Source organism: Hyperoodon ampullatus (genome assembly GCF_949752795.1).
Source record: "Hyperoodon ampullatus genome assembly, chromosome: 11".
In the NCBI taxonomy this organism is placed as follows: Eukaryota; Metazoa; Chordata; class Mammalia; order Artiodactyla; family Ziphiidae; genus Hyperoodon; species Hyperoodon ampullatus.
The window spans coordinates 93417686-93437959 of NC_136924.1; the positions used below are offsets into that span (position 1 = coordinate 93417686).

General features: G+C 43.8%; 2 protein-coding genes across 3 annotated transcripts in view; one reads left to right on the plus strand and one right to left on the minus strand.

The window, feature by feature from the left end:
* BORCS5 (BLOC-1 related complex subunit 5) overlaps positions 1-9759 on the minus strand; it is a 98165-nt gene extending 88406 nt beyond the window's left edge. Inside the window, exons 1-2 of one of the 2 annotated variants that reach the window (XM_079715559.1) lie at positions 9552-9759; positions 7045-7188 (exon numbers count right to left, since the gene is read on the minus strand). In XM_079715559.1, coding sequence (XP_079571685.1) covers positions 7045-7188; positions 9552-9609 — 202 coding nt within the window. In that variant the 5' untranslated portion in view covers positions 9610-9759. The remainder of the gene's footprint in view (positions 1-7044; positions 7189-9551) is intronic. The other variant, XM_079715560.1, reaches the window with a different exon arrangement.
* A 9475-nt stretch (positions 9760-19234) lies between these two features.
* LOC307059934 (large ribosomal subunit protein uL5-like) lies at positions 19235-19760 on the plus strand. The gene has a single exon (XM_079714216.1). The coding sequence runs from the start codon at positions 19256-19258 to the stop codon at positions 19757-19759; it is 504 nt and encodes a 167-aa protein (XP_079570342.1). The 5' UTR covers positions 19235-19255; the 3' UTR covers position 19760.
* Positions 19761-20274: the final 514 nt, after the last annotated feature.

Sequence of the window (20274 nt, forward strand, 5' to 3'; positions counted from 1 at the left end):
TCCTTTATATTATTTGTCTGGCTGATACGTGGGCTGGTGAGAAAGATGTGAATAAACTGGTCATTTGAAATCCAGCTCCCTCATGTTCTTCACATCCACCTTTTCCATTGATTCATTCTTTCCCGGCTTCAACCTCCAGCGCTAATTCTCAACGTTCCATGTGATTTGAGAGGCTTCACTGCCGTTTTGTGAGATTTTGCTCCACCAAGGAAAGCCCCAGGCTCTTTTTAATTATCAAAATCTCCTTCACATGCATCAGTTTTTTAAAGCTACATTGATAATTTATTAATAGCTACTATACATTTGTATACAACATTTCCTCCTGGTGTGTAGGTTCATCACAAAAACCAAATTACTGTATATAATAGAAGCTGCCCGTTAATCATAGAAGAAGAAGAAATTTTGCTATTGCTTGAAAGGTAGTCCCATGACGTTAGTGTTTTATCCTTTATATCTTCAGAGACACACATACCTAGAATATAATCAGTATTTGTCATTGGAGGCCTTGAGGCATCTTCCTCCAGCAGTGCTGGAAAAACACTGGCAACATTTTTGGTACTAAGTGCTTCTTTTTCAATTATCTCTAAATAGGCAATAGGATTTTTTCTTATTACAATTCTTTTAACAATTGCCATATTATAATTATCTAGATATCAGTTTATACAATATTAGTTACAATTTCAGTTAAGATTTTGGAAACAAGAGGTATATTTACAAATCCTTTCCCAGGATGAAGTACTCCAATCTGTCAGTCAGTCATTAATTCAAGAAACAGTCTGTAGTGGACATTTGTGATTTCTCCCACAGTAGCAATTCCTGCCTAAGAGTCCTCAGCTTCCATGCTAGGAGCCATATGGTTCCAGAAAACTTTACTATAATTTAGTGGTGAAGCATGTGAGCTAGACTAAGCCAATCAGGTAGCCTGTCACCTAGGCATATGACCATGTGACCCACGCCTGACTAATGAGAATCTCTTTTGCTATAGAGTGTGCATTATATGGATAAAAGACCTGGAACTCCTGTAGCCATTTTGCTTTCATGTAGAAAATGAGTCAAAGGATGGAACCAACACATGAAGGATGACAGAGTGAAAAGACAGAGAAAATTACAGAAAAGTAAAATGAGACCCTGACATTATACACCTCTGGATCAAACAGCACCTAAACCTGAACTACCTGTGGGATTACAACTGCTTCACAGCGGTGCAACTGTGCAGTCCCACAGGGTCCCGTTTTCCACATTTGGTTCAATGCTCTTGTGCTGCCTTCTGAAATTCTTAATAATTTTATCTTAGGATCTGTGTCTCTAAATGAAGTCCTATGGAACAATGGAGCCGGTCTATAAGCAAAGAAAATATATGTGGCAATAACTAGCACGTGTGGGGCAGTCCAGGATTCTTGGGACTCTGTGAGTAAAACCCAGTCAGGACCTGGATACAGATCTGCAGAAGCAGCAGCCAGGGCAGCAGTGGCTGTGACCCAGCAGAGAGGAGGGGCTCCTGCTCTCTGAGGGCAGTGCATGGGGACTGGCTTGCCTGTCTCTGCACCCATCCCACTGGCATCTGCACAAACATTACCTCTGGGAACTGTCAGAACTGTCAACAGCAAACTACAAGTAAATAAAAGAATATACTTGGACATATGCATCACATTCTTAACAACCAAGCACAGAACTCCCAACAGAGCTGCTTAGTACCACTGAGGCTTTTACACTATATGTCTGATCTCCCTTATTGGTAACAAAGACAGTCCCCTCCTCAGGCAGCAAGACAATCTTTTTTTTTTTTTTAATTATTTAAATTATTTATTTACTTTTGGCTGCGTTGGGTCTTCGTTGCTGCACGCGGGCTTTTTCTAGTTGCAGCGAGCCAGGGTTACTCTTCACTGAAGTGCGCGGGCTTCTCATCACGGTGGCTTCTCTTGTTGCGGACCGGGCTTCAGTAGTTGTGGCTCGCGGGCTCAGTAGTTGTGGCTCACGGGCTCTAGAGCGCAGGCTCAATAGTTGTGGAGAATGAGCTTAGTTGCTCCTTGCCATGTGGGATCTTCCCGGACCAGGGCTCGAACCTGTGTCGCCTGCATTGGCAGGCGGAATCTTAACCACTGAGCCACGAGGGAAGTCTTATAATCTTATGTCTTGTTGTATCCAGGGTCAGTAACAAAAATGATCAGTCAGTTGCAAAGAAAGTCATATATGTACGCACCACCATGTCCTCTCATGCGTGCACATATATTCATTGCCAGGAGTGAATAGAATAATTATTTTATAACTTTTATATATAAAACATCAATATTGCATTTCACTTGTGAGTATTTCATTTCTATAGAATGACATAAGAGAGTGGGATTAATTAAAAAATATGAATGGTTGAATTTTAAGTAAGAAATCTATAGGGTTTGTTTAACCTCTGGGAATCTAATTTGCATCAAATCTACATTTTGCTTTTGTGCTCTGTCGTGGCCATTTATTGCTACCTTCTAATATTTTAATTTGTCATTTTCTCTTAAGTGTGTTACATTTCAAAGTAAGTTGGTACTTCAGAGACTGCTATGAAAAAAAGAAATTCTTTTGGCTTAAAATAAAAGAGGAACTTTACTAATGTAATGTTATTTGGCATTCGTATGGAGCATAAACTATACCCTGGGATAGTTACCCAAAAGGGTTAAGACCAAAGAAAGAATCTGCTTGCTTATTAAAAATGCACACATTACCTCAGTCATAGGAATAGCCCCAAACTCGCCCAGCCACTGCCTCTGCAGATCACCCACCGGCATTAGCATTACATCATATGACATTATGGAACAATCGTGAACTCTGTGTAGTACTTGAATGTATTGTTTTGAAAGAATACACTGTCATTAACTGGAATAAAAGCTTTCTGAAATCAAACCTTGGGGGTAGCCCTCACTGTGTGGCCCTTTTACTTCTTTGAGAAACAGCCTCATCCTGAAAGCAGTAAAGGGGGAAAGAGATTAGAGTATAAAGGCAACAGAGATGAGTGATCCCTGCCCAGGCCAGCAAGCAGATGCAGGGCTTTAAATTACCAGGCAGAACAATGTCAAAGCAGGAGGCTCTGTAACAAACGCGGCACCTGAAAATCCAAGCCAGCTCACGCCCATCACCCAATTTCCCATTACAGCCTCATGATTTTTACCATGGGCTTCGCTAGAATTGGAAACTGAGTCTTTCTTTTTTAAATCAAAGTATAATTGACTTACAATACGATATTCGTTTCAGGTGTACAACATAGTGATTCGATATTTTTATACATCACGAAAAGATCACCATGATAAATCTAGTTACCAGCTGTCACCATAGAAAGTTTTTACAATATTACCGATTATACTCCTGATGCTGTACCTTACATCCCTATGATTTATCTATTTGAAAACCGGAAGTTCATACCTCTTAGTCTCCTTTGCCTATTTCCCTCATCTGCAACTCCCCTCTCCTCTGTAACCAGTTTGTTCTCTGTATCTATGAGCCTGAAACTGAGTCTTATTCTATGTACAAAATAGTTAAAACTCGATGTCCTGATGTCATCTTGAGAAGGGCTATCACTTATAGCCATGTGACTCTAGGCAATGAATTGAAGCTCTCTGAGCCTCAATGTTTTAATGTAGAAAATGGAAAGAATAATAGGTATGCAGAGCACGGGAGGTGAGGATTAGCTACTATTACCATCATGATTATACTTATCACTTCCACCCAGTTGTCCCCTTTGCCTACCTTTTCTAATCACTGTCCAAGATGTTTCTTCTTCGCAAGTAAAACGCGAGCATCAACTTAAATGTTCACTGGCTTATTTCGTTCCCTGCAGTCTGGCCACTGCCCCTTGTTACCATTTCTATTTTCACATCACTCTCCTCAGGTGATTTCTCTACCCTCTTTAGCCAAATCCTAGGACTCCTCTTAACTACACGCTGCTTCTCGCGAGCTTTCCTCTCTCCTGCACCTATTCTCAATATACTCAACAACCAAGGTTCAAAGAGGTGAAAAACAAAGTCAGGGCAACACAGCCAGTTGGTAGCCAAGTCACAATTAAAATCCAGGTAGTAGAACCCTTGTAAACTGTTGGTGGGAGTATAAATTGGTGCAGCCACTGTGAAAAATAGTACGGAGGTTCCTTAAAAAACTAAAAATAGTACTACCATATGATCCAGCGATTCCACTCCTGTGTATACATCCAGAAAAAACAAAAACACTAATTCGAAAAGATACGTGCACCCCAATGTTCATAATAGCCCTATTTACAATAGCCAAGATATGGATGCAACCCAAGTGCCCATCAACAGATTACTGGATTAAGATGTGGTAATATATACACAATGGAATATTACTCAGCCTTAGAATAGAACGAAATACTGCCATCTGCAGCAATGTGGATGGACCTGGAGAATATTATGCTTAGTGATATAAGTCAGACAGAGAAAAAGACAAATACTATATGATATCATGTATATGCAGAATCTAAAAAATAATACAAATGAAGGTATATGCAAAAGAGAAACAGAGTCACAGATATAGAAAACAAATCTGAGGTTACCAAAGGGGAGAGAAAAGGGATAGGAACAAATCAGAGGTACGAGAGTAACAGATACAAACTACTAAATATATCAATAAAATAGATAAGTAACAAGAATATGCTGCATAGCAGAGGGAATTAAACCCATTATCTCTGAATAACCTACAATGGAATATAATCTGCAAAATACTGAATCACTATGCTATACACCTGAAACTACACAATATTGTAAATCAAATATGCTTCAATAAAAAATAAATAAATAAAATCCAGGTAGCAATGCAAGCAAGTCCAGCTGTGTCGCATTAACTGCACCACACTAATAATTCACTCTTGGGGTTCCCAGTGATGATTTTAAATCTGAGGTTAGCTTCCCTTAACACCAAACCTTCTCCCAGATGTTTCCCCTACTAGTCAACTTATCATAAAATATGAATTATTTCAAATGCTTAAAGAAGAAACACTAATTCCAGAAAATTATTAAATACATCTCAAAGTTCTGGGGTTGTTTCTTCAGTTTTTGGTTTTTGTTTGTTTTTAGCATTTCCCAGAAGTGGGGACAAAACTAGATCTCAGAGGCCTCACCCAGGACTAGACGACTTTGGGAGGAGAGAGGACATGGTTAACAGGAAGTGGAGGCATGAACACTGTGACTGTGAGCAACACATGCAACTCCAGAAGGGATGGAGGACAGGACACAAGTGTCCACCTCTGAGTTTCTAAAGATAAAGATGTGTGTTTTAAATCTGATGGCACAAGGATATATGAAAATGGAAACTGCATTAATGTTGGCTTCTTTGGCAAATCACATTATTCCTCAAAACAACAGAAACTAATGAGAAGATGGGTAACGGGATGTAATGTGTTGTTTTGTGTAAGAATCAGAAGGGTTTACCAGGGTCTAACACTGAGGCCTCTGGGGGAAGACTGAAAGCTTGTATTTCCTCATCTGTAAAGCAGATGAAGTACTGGGAAGAAAGAGAAGTATATGGATCATCTATAAAGCACCATTTGGTTTTATTTTTGTTTTTTAAGTACAGCGTGGAATAGTTTAACTAGTACAGGGTTTGACATCAGTGATAAAGGTTCAAGTTCAACCTCTAGCTGCCAGCTGTCTAATCTGGCACAAATCATTCAAACATATTTAATGATGTAAGAACTAAAGGGATAATGTATATGTGTGTGTAGGGGAGGGAACCTTTTAATACAAATAGCTCTATAAATGTAAGATGCTTCATATTATATTGTACCAGGTTAAGTAAACCAGGGTAGGTCAACTAAATCATTTACATTTCCTAATCTTTTGTGGTGAGAGGGAGACAGAGGGATTCTTACAGCAGAAACCCCATTCAGTTAATAAAAAATCATTGCCACTACTTAATAAAGATATGAAAATAATAAAGTAATGCATGTATTAATAACAAGTTAATAAAAATATAAAATAAAATTATCAAATGAATAATAAAATTCATATTAAAAGGTAAGTACCTCAATATATGCTAACCATATATTAAGAAGGATGACGGTTTGTACACATTCTCTCCTTTCAAACACGAACTCCCTGTCAAACAAAACCATTGCCAGGATTAATTATAAGTGTATCAGTGATCATGGAGATTTTCTCTATGGAGGTAAACTAGTCAACCCATAGTCCAGATCACAAATAAGAATGAAAATCTTTATGTGGAAATATGACAGGTAAGCCAACTTCATCATCATTCATTCATTCATTTACTCAGGCCCTACTTTACACCAGGCTCTATTCCAAGTGCTGAGGATTCAACAGTGAACAAAACATGGAAAGTTCCTACCATCATGGAGCTTTACATTCTAGCAGGGAAATACAGACAATAAACAAATAAGTAAACTATGCAGTAAGTCAAGGGTGATTATGTACTCCAGAGAAAAACAGGCAGGGAAAAGGGCTGCAATTCTAAATACAGCAGTCAAGGAAGGCTTCACCAAGAAAATGCCATTTAAGCAAAGACCTAAAGGAGATGCATAAGGCACAGAGATATCAGGGGAGAATGGTGGGGCTATGCACATCTTTCCAGCAAGTCCAAATAAGATAAAATGTAATCCCTGGAAATAATTTCTATCCTCTTAAATGTAATGAGGCTTGCCTTGGGTCCTAGTATGCGGTCTATCCTAGAGAATGTTCTGTGTGCACTTGAAAAGAATGTGTATTCTGTTTTTTTGGATGTAGTGTCCTGTATGTATCAATTAAGTCCAACTGTTCTATTGTGTCATTTAGGATCTCTGTTGCCTTAATGATTTTCTGTCTGGAAGATCTGCCTATAGATGTCAGTATAGGCAGTATAGATGCTACTATAGCCAATGTCTTGTAATAACCTCTAATGGAAAAGAATCTGAAAAAGTATATATATGTGTGTGTGTGTGTGTGTGTGTATACACACATATATATATAAAACCAAATCACTTTGCTGTACACCTGAAACTAACACAGTATTGTAAATCAACTATACTTCAATAAATTTTTTTTAAGAAATGCAAGCCCTTACCTTTCAAAAGTGGCTGGAAGGTTGGAATCTCTTGCAACTTGATGACATCGGGATCATTGCTGACATTCCGTGAGGCCTGGGAGCCCTGAGCTACAACCACAATATCATCCATCTTGGCTCTATGCTTAGCTGGAGAAGGGGCCACTGAAAATAAAGTTACACCGCTCAGGAATTGCATCTTATTTAGCGACCTCCATCTCACCAAAGCTGTTTTCACTGTAGTCATTAAAAAAGGATATTTTTTACACAAAAGATGTTAACCGCAGTTATCCTGCAGTGGGGGCTGGGTAGGGCAGATGAATTACAGAGGACCTCTATTTCCCATGGTATTAAAAAAAACCTTCAAACTTTATAGGACCATATACCATCTATGAGATTGCTTTTGTAATCAGAAGTTTATTATTCAAAACACAAAATAATAACCAGATTGTTTTTAATTTTTACTTCTTTGATCCCCCTGACGTTTGTCCCTATTTCCCAATGAGGAAATAAGCATACAAAGTTTAGCTGTGACTCGCCCGAAGTCACCAGTGCTAGAAACAGAGTTAAGAAGGGAATTGGAGGTAAATGGATTGCTGGTGTACATGACCCATCCCAGTGATGCTGGGGTTGCAAAGCTGTGTAGCCACCCTATCACAGCAAGCCCAGCACGATGAATAGATCCTAGTCACAGGGAAAAAAATCCTGGTTCTTAACACTAGGTGATGGCACCAGCCTCCTCACCCTTAAAGTCACAGGGCAGAAAGAACCGGCAGGTCCACTGTAGGCTGAGGCAAAATAAAGAAACTTGAAGGACTGCTGAAGAGGCAGGTCAAGTTCAGGTACCTAGGAGAATGTAATCCATTTAGAGGGAAGTGATTCAAACTATCAAGGACTCCCCAGACCAAGACATCCTCTGCTCTCAAACACCTTCTGGTTGTGGCAAGAGTGAATCTTTATTGTTTTACACTCTAGAAGGCAGTATTTGCAGGCTCATCATAATCATGTCTCAAAGGTTGATCCAGGTATGCCATAGAACCGCCCTGCCTCCTGGAGGCTAATGTCTCTTAAGGCTTGGCATTCACTCTTTTAGAATCTCAGCTGCTTTCACTGCTCTTCAAGAAGTCTCTCTTCGCCTCTTTCGGTAATTTACCTAATGTTTTACAAATCCCAAGCCAGAAATCTTTCCTAGTACAAATTCAGTGGTTCCTCCTTCCTCGGATACCAGAGGAAAACAGAGTTTACTAGATTCTAGCTAGTCTCTACTACTTGTCTGTAAAATGGGGCTATTGTGAGGATTAAACATGAACACATGTGAAGCACTTAGCACAGGGAACCAGGTAAATTCTAACCTATGCTATTCGGTAGTACTGGTTAGTGTGCTCCAGTACTGGTTAGAGCCCATGCTGTTGGTTAGTAGGTGAGCAAGCCTATTAAAAAGATGACACGCTTCTCACAAAATATGCTTCTGGCCTGACACAGAGGCAAGAAGGTAAGGGGTAACAATTATTACTGTATTTGTTATAACAGATACTACATTCTGGATCTTTCAAAGAAATAAGAATGAACGTAGCAGTAGATGCTGCTCACCGTTAAAAGCTGTCTCAATCTAGCCCCCAGAATGGTAGACTGAACTAGCCTTGAAGGTTACATTTCAGTGTGGAATACCCATAGATCTGCTAGCTTCTACATTTCTGAACTACATATCCTACCAAGATCAGAGCAGTCCATGACCAGGGCTCTTTTTAGGCCCCAGATATAAGCCAATTTGGATTAGCAACTCCAGAGCTTATCGGGGACAGTCCCAGCGGTCCTAGAGTTTGGTGGGTAACAACAAAAAAAGGAGCAAATGATCCTCAATTAAGCATCAGCTGTTTTGAGTACTCATTATACTACAGGAACAATAATCCTCCCATTCCTACATCAAACTCGGAGAGAAATCTAAACAACATGGGCGGGGTAAGAACAGGGAAAAACACCACATCTTGCCTTCCTACACAACTTGTATATTAGAAAGGGAGCCGAGACACCTTCCGATGGGAAGATGCAGTTTCTGGACTCGCTCTCACCCAAGGGTTCACAGCGATTGTTCACCTGCCACACATCCCTTCTGGAAAAGAATCTCTTGAACCCATTTTTAAGAAGGAATCTGTTCTTTCAGGTCCTATGACCCATCCACTGCGCGACCCAAATCTCCCTGTCAGTCATGAATACTAAAGCCAAATATCAATTAGGTCCTCCTTCAAAGAGTAGGCTGCAGCTGAGAGGCACAGCTGTTCTGAAAACAAATAATGGGCTCGGGCGCCCACGCTGGCTTAGCTTGCAATCACAGGTACCGGCTTCCATCAGGACAATCAAGGCTAGGGCAGATGGTAATTTTTTTTTCTTTTTCTTTTTTAAGAAAAAAGCATGGTGAGGGCTTTCTGTGCGTTCCTGTCCGCCGGTCCCAGTCCCCAGCAGGCTGGAAGGCAGCCCGCCCCGCAAGCAAACAGGGCTGGCTGGAGAAGGGTGGAGATCAGGGCACCGACCTGAGGAGTTCAGATCGTTGGGTCGGCTCTCGGCCTCGGAGCTCTGCTCACTGCCCATGGTGCTGGCAGCGGAGGAACGGCGGAACGGGCGGCGACCGCTCGGGCGGCGGTGCGACAGGGAAGGGGCCGGGGACCGGGATGCGGAGGCTACACAGGCTGCACTGTGGGGATGGCGCGCCCAGCCCAGGCGGGGGCGCGGGCGGCGGGGGACGGGGAGGCCCTATTCGGAGAAGGACGTGCAAGGAGGTGCGGCGGAGCTACACCCTGCTCGCCTGCCTTATTTAGGGAAACCCAAGGCAAGGAGGCGGGGAAACGCCGGGCACCCGCCGCGCCTGCGGCCGGCGGGCGGCACCGCTTTCACTCACTCGCTTGCTCGGGCGCCACACGCTCGTTCCTTCTCGGACGCGGATTGGCAGTGCCGGCAGCGAGCAGCCGTCAGTTCCGGGTTAGAAGGCCCACCCCCACCCCCGCCAACGCCCCGGGCCCGAGGGAGGGCGGGGAAACTCGCGCTGGCGACTCCGGGGGCGCAGCCTTAAAGGGCCCGATCACCTCAACGCCAGAACCGCCCCAAAGGGTTACCCGTTTCTTGTTGTAATGTTGCGCGTCACCTTTAAGTATCATCCACACAGTAGGCACTTTATCCCCATCGTTAAAACTTTATTAATAGGCTTTTGGGGAGTTTGTTTTGGTTTTGTTTGTTTGTTTGTTTTGTGGTACGCGGGCTTCTCCCGTTGCGGAGCACAGGCTCCGGACGCGCAGGCTCAGCGGCCACGGCTCACGGGCCCAGCCGCTCCACGGCACGTGGGATCTTCCCGGACCGGGGCACGAACCCGTGTCCCCTGCATCGGCAGGCGGACTCTCAAACACTGCGCCACCAGGGAAGCCCTGTTTCGTTTTTGTGTGTGTGTGTGTTTTTTGTTATTTATTTTTGGGTTTTTTAAATTGACATAATATTGTATGAGTTTCAGGTGTACAACATAATGATACGATATTTGTAATATACTGCAAAAAATTTAACCCTGTTTTACAGATGGGGAAAGAGAGGTGCTAGATAGATTTAGGATTGGAATCCACAACTGCCTGGATGCCAAGCTCCTGTTTCAGTTCCCAAAGCTGGAAGTTTGGCAGTGGAAGACCGTACAAAAAATACTAGATGGTGAAAGAAGGAGCTGGAAATGAGAGAAAAATGAGTAGAAAATGCTGATTCATGTGTTAGGGCGTTTGTGCATCTTCAAAGGAAAGTGGATGCCCCAAGTCTCGTCACTTTCTGGCCACCTTGACAATTATCCGCAAGGCATTCTGAAACGAGCAAAGGCAAGAAAGAAGTACTACAGGTAAAGCAATACAGAAACTTCCAACTTTGGCAGGTCAAGGACTTACACCTAGCAATGCATTCCCACCAAGGAGTTGGGTGTCTCTGGGGTTCTCAGAACTTTGCAACTCATTTTATATTGTTTGTTTCACGAACTTTCCAGCAGATGCCCTGAGAGTGTCAAATTGATGAAATGATTTTCAAGTCCCTTCTACTCTACCATATCATAGACATTTCTTCTGTTTTCACTCATTTGATTTTCACAACAACCCTGACGCCTATAAACAGGTAACTTCCTCATGGTTCAGTAAGTGGTGAAACTAGTATTTAGGACTCTCTGGTTACAAATCTCATGCTCTTTCCTCTGCTCACCATTACAATACCGTCGTCCCTGGGTATCCACGAGGGATTGGTTCCAGGACCTCCAGCAGATACCAAAATCCATGGATCCTCAAATCCCTTACAGTTGGCCTCTCCGATTTCGAAGGGTAGGAACACTTGGGTGTGGAGGGCCCACTGTACCTTGAGAAAAGTGCAAATGAATGTAAATTCAGTATTTTGTGGGAATGTGAAGATAGAACTAAAAACTGCCTGAGAGATCAAAAGCGTCTCCTAAAAGACTGTAGTCTTGAGGTTTACATAAACCACCAGGCTGATGGGACTGGGAAGGCCTTACTAAGCCATGTGCCCATTCCCTCTTGGGGCTCTCTCTCAAGACATTCCCTCTTTGGGGATGGGTGAGAGAAGAAGTAAAAGTGGGGAGAGTAAGTCATATTCTGACTCTTGTTCCCTCTCTTCCACACCAAAGTACATTTATCTTGTGTTCCATACCCTAATCTGTACTGATGTAATGGTGGTTTTTATGCTTCCCTTAGGATACACGTTTCATTCTAAAAGGATTATTCTGTCATTCAACTGATGAATAGATAAATATATCATCCCATTCTCTACTGGCCAGCAAGGTCTCTGCTGAGAAATCTGCTGACGATTCTACGTATGAGAGATTTTGTTTTTCTTGATGCTTTTAAAATTCACTCTTTGTTTCTGATTTTAGACAATTTTATAATTTGTCTTGGAAAAGAACGTTTTGGATTGAGATTTTGGGGTGAGCTATTAGCTTCATGAAGTTGTATGTCCAAGTCTCTCCCCAGGTTTGGAAAGTTCTCAGCTATAATTTCTTTAAATAAGCTTTTTACCCTATCTCTTGTTCGTCTCCTTCTGAGACTCCAGTGATACGTACATCGTCTCTCTTGTGGTGTCCTATAAGTCCCATAGGTTTTCTTCATTCCTTTTCTTTTCTTTTCTTTAAATTAATTAATTAATTTATTTTTGGCTGTATTGGATCTTTGTTGCTGGGCACAGGCTTTCTCCAGTTGCAGTGAGCGGGGGCTACTCTTCGTTGTGGTGGGCGGGCTTCTCATTGCAGTAGCTTCTCTTGTTGTGGAGCACGGGCTCTAGGCACGCAGGCTTCAGTAGTTGTGGCTTTCAGGCTCTAGAGCGCAGGCTCAGTAGTTGTGGCTCACAGGCTTCGTTGCTCCCCAGCATGTGGGATCTTCCTGGACCAGGGCTCGAACCCATGTCCCCTGCATTGGCAGGCGGATTCTTAACCACTGCACTACCAGGGAAGTCCTCTTCATTCCTTTTTATTCTTTTTCTTTTTTGCTCCTCTGTTTGGGTAATTTCAATTGATCAAGTGGCCTTCTAGATCACTGATTCCTTCTGCTTGGTCAAACCGGCCGTTGAAGCTCCCTGTTGAATTCTTCAGTTCAGTCATATTCTTCTGCTTCAAAATTATCGTTTGGTTCTTTTTTTATGTGTTCTGTATGTTTGTTGAACTCATTTTCTTCTTGCGTTGTTTTCCTGATAGCGCTAGATTGTTTGTGTTCTTTTCTAGCTCTCTGAACATCTTTAGAACAATCATTTTGAATTCTTTATCAGGCAATTCTTGGATCTCCATTTCTTTGGGGCCAGTTACTGGAGGCTTACTATATTCCTTTGGTGGACTCATGGTTCCCTGATTCTTCATGATCTCTGTAACCTTGCCTAAGTGTCTGCTCATTTGAAGAAGCAGTCACCTCCTCCAGGCTTTACGAGCTGACTTTGGTAAAGGAAGATTTTCACTTGCAGGTGGGGACGTGCTGGAGCATGCTGTGACTCCAAGTCTAGTGGTGCAGGGCGCCAAGTGCAGGGGTATGTGGTGGCACAGGGTTCAGGGTTACATGATATCTTTTAACTCAGGCCACTGGACTCCACAGTGTCAACAACTGTGGCCCTTGGCAAGCACTTCAGCGTGTTTATAGTTGCTCTAAGGGCTGTTGGGGTCCTCAGCAGCCCCTCCAGATCCAGTGGCTAGAGACCGGACAGGTAGTAGTGGTTGCTGATGCAGTAGTGATGCACACACTCAGCTGCAGGGGTACAGCTGCAGGTGCCTATAGAGAAGCAGGAGCTGGTTGCCAGCACACACATAGCAGTGGGGGACTGGGCAGGCAGAAAGGGTCAGTGCCAACCAAATGCTCATTGGCACCTGCAGGGGTCCTGGCTGTTGGCTATCACTCCTTTAGCTGCCAGGTCTCACCGTGGGTGCATGGCAGTGGAGGCCAGTGACAGGGGTCTGGCCAGGGGCATGCAGGTGCACATCTGGAGGGACTGGCTGCAGGTGAGCACCGTGGTACAGGCCAGTGACAGACGGGCCTGATCTGGGCCCACAGGCAGCTGCGGGGGCCCTGGCTGTTGGCACGCCCTTCTGTGGCTGCACAGTTTGCCCCAGGCATGTGCACTGCGGTGGAGGCCAGTGATGGGCATCAGGTGGTTGGCATGCAAGGTTGCAGCTGGAAGGGCTAGCCCAGATTGTGCACATGATGGTGGAGTTCAACCAGAGGGTCCAGACTGGCATCTTGCATTCATGCAACCACAGAGGCCTGGGCTGGCTGCCAGTGTTGTTCCAGACTCCAGGGGAGGATAGGGGCAGGGGAGGGAGCAGAGAGGGACACAGGCGGCTGTCATCAGTGGGTGTGAATACCTGTAGGGTGAAATCTATGGGGGGCGGGGTCTGTGGTAGCTGTGCTGGTCATTGGTTTCTTCAGTGGTGAAAGCTGCTGGGTTTGTTTGCAGAGCAGGTCACTGGAAGCGTGATCTCTTCTGCTGCATAACTACTGTTAGAAGTTCCTGCTTTTCTTCCTTGTTCCTAGCCATCTCTATACGTCTTAGCTTTGCAGGTCTGGGTGGGGTGAAACCAAATGTGGACAATCGTGCGGTGCCCTGAAAGGCTGGGGAAGCTGGGTCCTCACCCCGCTCCTTCTTTCTAGCAAGGGGAACTCTTTCTTGCTGGCAAATTCCCTCTTGGTGCTGAGCAGTGCTGGCTAGGGGGATGGGATGATGTGGGCAAAATGAAGCTACCTTCTTTCCTTGTGTAGTTATTCTCAAGTTTTTTGTTCTGCTGGGTTGCTGTAGTTTCTGAAGTGAACTCCAGAGCTCTCCCAGACCTGTTTTTGTTTGTAGACAGCTGTCTAACTGTTCATCTTTGTTGGGGGACAGAGGCTGGGGCCTCCTATGTTGCCATTTGTTTTCAATGAATGGATAAATAAAACGTGGTATATCTGTATCGTAGGGTACTATTTGGCAGGGAATAAAAACGGGAATGAAGTCCTAATACATGCTGCAACATGGATAAACCTTGAAAACATTATGTTATGTGAAACAAGCCCATCACCAAAAGACCACGGATTGTAGATTCCATTTACATGAAATGTCCACAAGGGGCACTATAGAGACAAAAATAAGTAAGTGGTTGTCTAAGGCTGAAAAGGAGGGTGGGTGCGGAGGAGATATGGGGAGTGACTGTTAACGGGTGTGGGGATTTCTTTCTGGGAGTGTTGAAAATGTTCTAAACTTTATTGTGGTGTGAATTCCCTGGCGGTCCAGTAGTTAGGACTCCGTTCTTCCACTGCAGGAGGCACAGGTTCGATCCCTGGTCGGGGAACTAAGATCCCACATGACCCGTGGTGCAGCCAAAGGAAAAAAAGAAAAGAAAAGAAAGCTAAAATTTATTGTGATCATGGTTGCACAACTCTGTAAATATATTAAAAATCACTGAATTGCACACTTTAGGCGAATTGTATAGTATGTGAACTATATCTCAATAAAGCTGTTACTCAGAAAAAGGATATTGGAAGATAAAATGCCTTCATTCATTGACTCAGAGTTTATTGGGAGCCTATAATTTGCCAGGCACTTGCTAGACACTAGGGAAGAAAGATCCAGCAAGACTCAGTCTCCCTATCCTGAGGAAGCTTACAGTCTGGTGGCAAGAAAATTAAATGGACATTTTTTTTTTTCTGGCCGCAGATTGCGGGATCTTAGTTCCCCAGCCAGGGATCAAACCTGTGCCCCCTGCAGTGGAAACTCAGAGCCTTAACCACTGGACTGCCCGGGAAGTCCCTAAATGGGCATTTATAACACAAGGATTCTTCTGCAGAAGGAAGGTAGCTTCATTTTGTCCGCACTGTCCCACCCACCCCAGCCAGCCCTACTCAGCACAAAGAGGGAACTTGCCAGCAAGAAAGAATTCCCCTTGCAATGGTACAAGTGAACTGCTTTACAAAACAGAAATAGAGTTACAGATGTAGAAATCAAACTTATGGTTACCAAGGGGAAATGGGGGAGGGATAGATTGGGAGATTGGGATGGACATATACACACTATTATATATAAAATAGAGGGCTTCCCTGGTGGCGCAGTGGTTGAGAGTCCGCCTGCTGATGCAGGGGACGCGGGTTCGTGCCCCGGTCCAGGAAGATCCCACATGCCGCGGAGTGGCTGGGCCCGTGAGCCATGGCCGCTGAGCCTGCACGTCTGCAGCCTGTGCTCCGCAACGGGAGAGGCCACAACAGTGAGAGGCCTGCGTACCGCAAAGAAAAAAAACAAAAAAACAAAAAAGATAGCTAATAAGGACCTACTGTATAGCACAGGGAACTCTACTCAATACTCTTTAATGGCCTATAGGGGAAAAGAATCTAAAAAAGAGTGGATATATGAATATGTATAACTGATTCACTTTGCTGTACAGCAGAAACTAACACAACATTGTAAATCAACTATACTCCAATAAAAGTTAATTAAAAAGAAAAAAAAAAGAAAGAGTTCCCCTTGCTAGAAAGAAGGAGTGGGGGAAGGACCCAGCTTCCCCAGCCTTTCAGGGCACCGCTGGAGGGGCTTTAGAGGTAGGATACATTTGAGATTGATGCCTGTAGCACCCCTAAAGTCACTTCCACATGAATAGCAACCTATGTGGCTTATATACACACAATAAGTAAGAATTAAATAGCCTTTTCATGTTTATAAAGCACTTTCATATACACTGTCCCTGTATGACCTGCCTACAAAGTAGATAACACTTTCCTAATTTTACACAGAGGTTAAGGGGTTGACTCCTGATCACACAGCTAGTTAGTGATAAAACCAGGATTCAAGTTTTCTAAAACTCGTTATGCCTCTGTCTACTCCGGACTAGCTCCTCCTCCTGTGTCTTTATTTTACCAGGCACCCCATCCAGCTGGTCTCCCAAGCCAGAAACGTGGTTAGCCTCGCCACCGTATCCAAACCACCACCACGTCTGGAGAGCCTCTCGCCTTAATTTATCTCTTGTCTCCGTGCACAGTTCAGGGCCTCCTCACTTCTCTCATTTCTTGCAGAACAGAAGCCTCTGGCCTCACCTCCTTCAATGCATCCTTCATGTGGCTGGCATGGAGAATTTTCTAGAATATTAATCAGGTCTCTGAACCTTTCACTGCCCTGCTAAAAACCTTCAATAATTCCCCATGGCTTCAAGATAAAGTTTAAAATTTAGCATATGAGAATATTCTTGCTCTGACCCCAGCCTCTCTTTACCCCCTTTTTTTTTTGACTGCACTGCATGGCATTCGGGATCTTAGTTCCCAGACCAAGGATTAAACCCGCAAGCCTGCAGTGGAAGCAGGGTTCTTAATCACTGACTGCCAGGGAAGTCCCTACCCCTTTTTTTTTTTTTTCTTTGCGGTACGCGGGCCTCTCACCGTTGTGGCCTCTCCCGTTGTGGAGCACAGGCTCTGGATGCACAGGCTCAGCGGCCATGGCTCACGGGCCCAGCCGCTCCGCGGTATGTGGGATCTTCCTGGACCGGGGCACGAACCCGTGTCCCCTGCATCGGCAGGCGGACTCTTAAGCACTGCGCCACCAGGGAAGCCCCCCATCCCTTTTTATACAGGCAAAGTTCATGCCAGTCAGGTTGAAATTCCCTGAAAAGTCCTGTTTTCTCTGTCCGGAATATTCAGCTTTTCTCTCTCCATCTAGTTAACTGAACTTCATCCTTCAAGATTTATCTTCTGGTTGGAAACTTATGTCCATGCAAAACCCTGCACACAGGTGTTTATAGCAGCTTTATTCGTAACTGCCAAAACTTGGAAGCCACCAAAGTATCCTTCGGTGGATGTATAAACAAACTCTGGACCAGACAATGGAAAATGAAAAGACATGGAGGAACCTCAAATCCATATTACAAAGTGAAAGAAGCCCATCTGAAAAGGCTGCATACTGTATGATTCCAAGTACATGACATTCTGGAACAGACAAAACTATGGAGATAGTAAAAACACCCATGTTTGCCAGGGTTTGGGGTAAGGGAGAGGGATGAATAGGCTGAACACAGAGGATTTGGAGGGCAGTGAGAATACTCTGTATGATACCAAAATGGTGGATACATATCATTATGCATTTGTCCAAGCCCACGGAATGTACAACACTAAGAATGAGTGTAAGGTCAACTATGGACTTTGGGTGACTTTGATGGGTCAATATAGGTTCATCAGTTGTAACAAATATACCTCTCTTATGTGGGATGTTGATAATGAGGAAGCTGTGTATGAGTGGGGGCAGGGACATATGGGAAATCTCTGTACCTCCTCAATTTTGCTGTGAACCTAAAGGTGCTCTAAAAAAATAAAGTCTTAAAAAAATTTTGAACTTATGCACTTCCTCCCAGAAGTGCAGATTAGATGTCCCCTTTGTGAGCTTCCTTAGTTAGCATCTTCTAGTATAACATGTAGTCTTTGCACAATCATTGATTTACCTGTGTGTCTTTCCCACTGAACAATAACCATCTTGAAGATAGATTTATAACCAAGCAGGACCCTATGGGGCCTTCCCAGGACAGACCCTCCCCCATATCCTCTGCTGTATCCTCTTCTCTGGAGTACCCAGATAGAGTATTGATACTGACCAGGGTTCTTGGCCTTCCCCAATCAATAGAAATTGACTAGAGGCCAGACAAGAAATTCAGGCAAGGCTTTACTGGGGCCCCTGCTGCAGCAAGAGGGAGCGAGAACAAGCTGTTTCCTTATACAGGGTCAGAGGGGTGGCTTAGGTGTTTTGCCCACCCCTTAGGTGGTGTTGAGTGCAGGAGGCATGCGCAGTACCCTGCTTTTGGCTGCAGACTCTTCAGAACTGGCTTTTGAGTTTTTGGTCTTTTGTATCTTTTTGTCCGTAATTTGCCCCAACTCATGCACGCAGTTATTTTTAGTCCCATATAGTTTCTTTGTATTTTGTTGCTTGAGGAGAGGTTTGTCCAGGTGCAAGCACTGCCGCAAAGGTTCCCTGCTCCCAGCTGGTCTCAGTATCTCACGCATTTTTCATGAGTTTTTCAGAGGCTAAAAACCACCACCACATGGAAGAAATTAACTATTTGATGATAATGAGCAAGTAGCCCCCAGACCTTCTGGCGCCTAAGGATTGATCATGTTAACTGCCCTGTTACCTCACCATCAACCAATCAGAGAATTGTGCATGAGCTGATCACATATTCTGGGACGCTCCATCACCTGGACTTTAAAAAGGCTTTGCTGAAACGCTTTGGGGAGTTCCGGAGTTTTTGGGGCACTAGCCACCCGTTCTCCTAGCGTGGCCCTGCAATAAACCTTTCTCTGCTCCAAACTCCAAACTCTTGACATTTTAGTTTGTTTGGCTTCACTGTGCGTAGGGCACATGAACTTGGGTTCAATAACAGATTCGTGTCTTATCGGTCTTTAATTTCCCATGCAGATGCTTCATGCATATTTTCTGAATAACATACTTTAAAAAATCTGCCTCCACCTAAATGGTACTTCTAAGTATTAGAAGAAGAGGATTTAGAATCTCTTTGGCGACAAGGTGACAGTGGATATAATTTCTAATTTAAACTCCTAGTTCATATAAATAGAACATTTTTCTTTAATCATTATTTTCATCAGTGTCCTCTGTTCACTGTCAGAACTGAAAAATATATTACTTCAACCATAACCAGGTTCATTGTATCAAACCCTTGCATCTGGCTCTCTTCCTGTTTCCCATCACGGTTCAGGATCAAGGTGAAAAGGAGAAGCTCATGCAGGAACTTCACATCTGCAAGCTCTGCCTCAACATCTGTGTAGGGGGAGAGTGGAGACAGACTGACGGGGCAGCCAAGGTGCTGGAGCAGCTCACAGGCCAGACCCCTGTGTTCTCCAAAGCTAGATACACTGTCAGATCCTTTGGCATCAGGAGAAATGAAAAGATTGCCGTCCACTGCACAGTCCGTGAGACCAACGCAGAAGAAATCCTGGAGGAAGGTCTGAAGGTGCGAGAGTGCGAATTAAGAAAAAATAACTTCTCAGGTACTGGACACTTTGGCTTTGGGATCCGAGAACACATCGATCTGGGGATCAAATATGACCCAAGCATTGGCATCTATGGCCTAAACTTCTACGTGGTGCTGGGTAGGCCAGGTTTCAGCATCACAGACAAGAAGCGCAGGACAGGCTACGTTGGGGCCAAACACCTAATCAGCAAAGGGGCGGCCATGTGCTGGTTTCAGCAGAAGTATGATGGGATCATCCTTCCTGGCAGATAAATTCCCGTTTCAATCCAAAAGGCCAATCAAAAGTTTTCAGTGAAATGTAAAAAACAAACAGAGAAACAAAAAACAACCCCAAAAAACAAAACCTTGAATCTGAAGTTCCTAAGTGGGGAAAGGTCTACTTAGCTCCTAGCATGGACCACCTATGAAAGGAGATTCAAAGATTGTGACCTCTCTGTACCCTGGACCTTCATGTATATCATCTACAGATAAAATGTACTGAGCACCTCAGTCTCTGGTTGCCTCAGGAAAATTACTCCCATGGGAATTCACAGTGGAGTTTACTTTGGTCACTCTTCAAAACAAATATTCGCAACATTATTGTAATTCAAGAGCGGGTCATCCTCTGGATACAACTAGTAGAGTTAGTTTCACACAATGGACCATTGTTTACAGGCATCTCTGGCAACATATGCCTCCAGTAGCTACTGGCTAAAACTACAGCTGTTGGTTCTCAGGCCTAGAATAATAATCTACAGCTGCATGGTGCCTTAGTTTTGAAAGCTCTT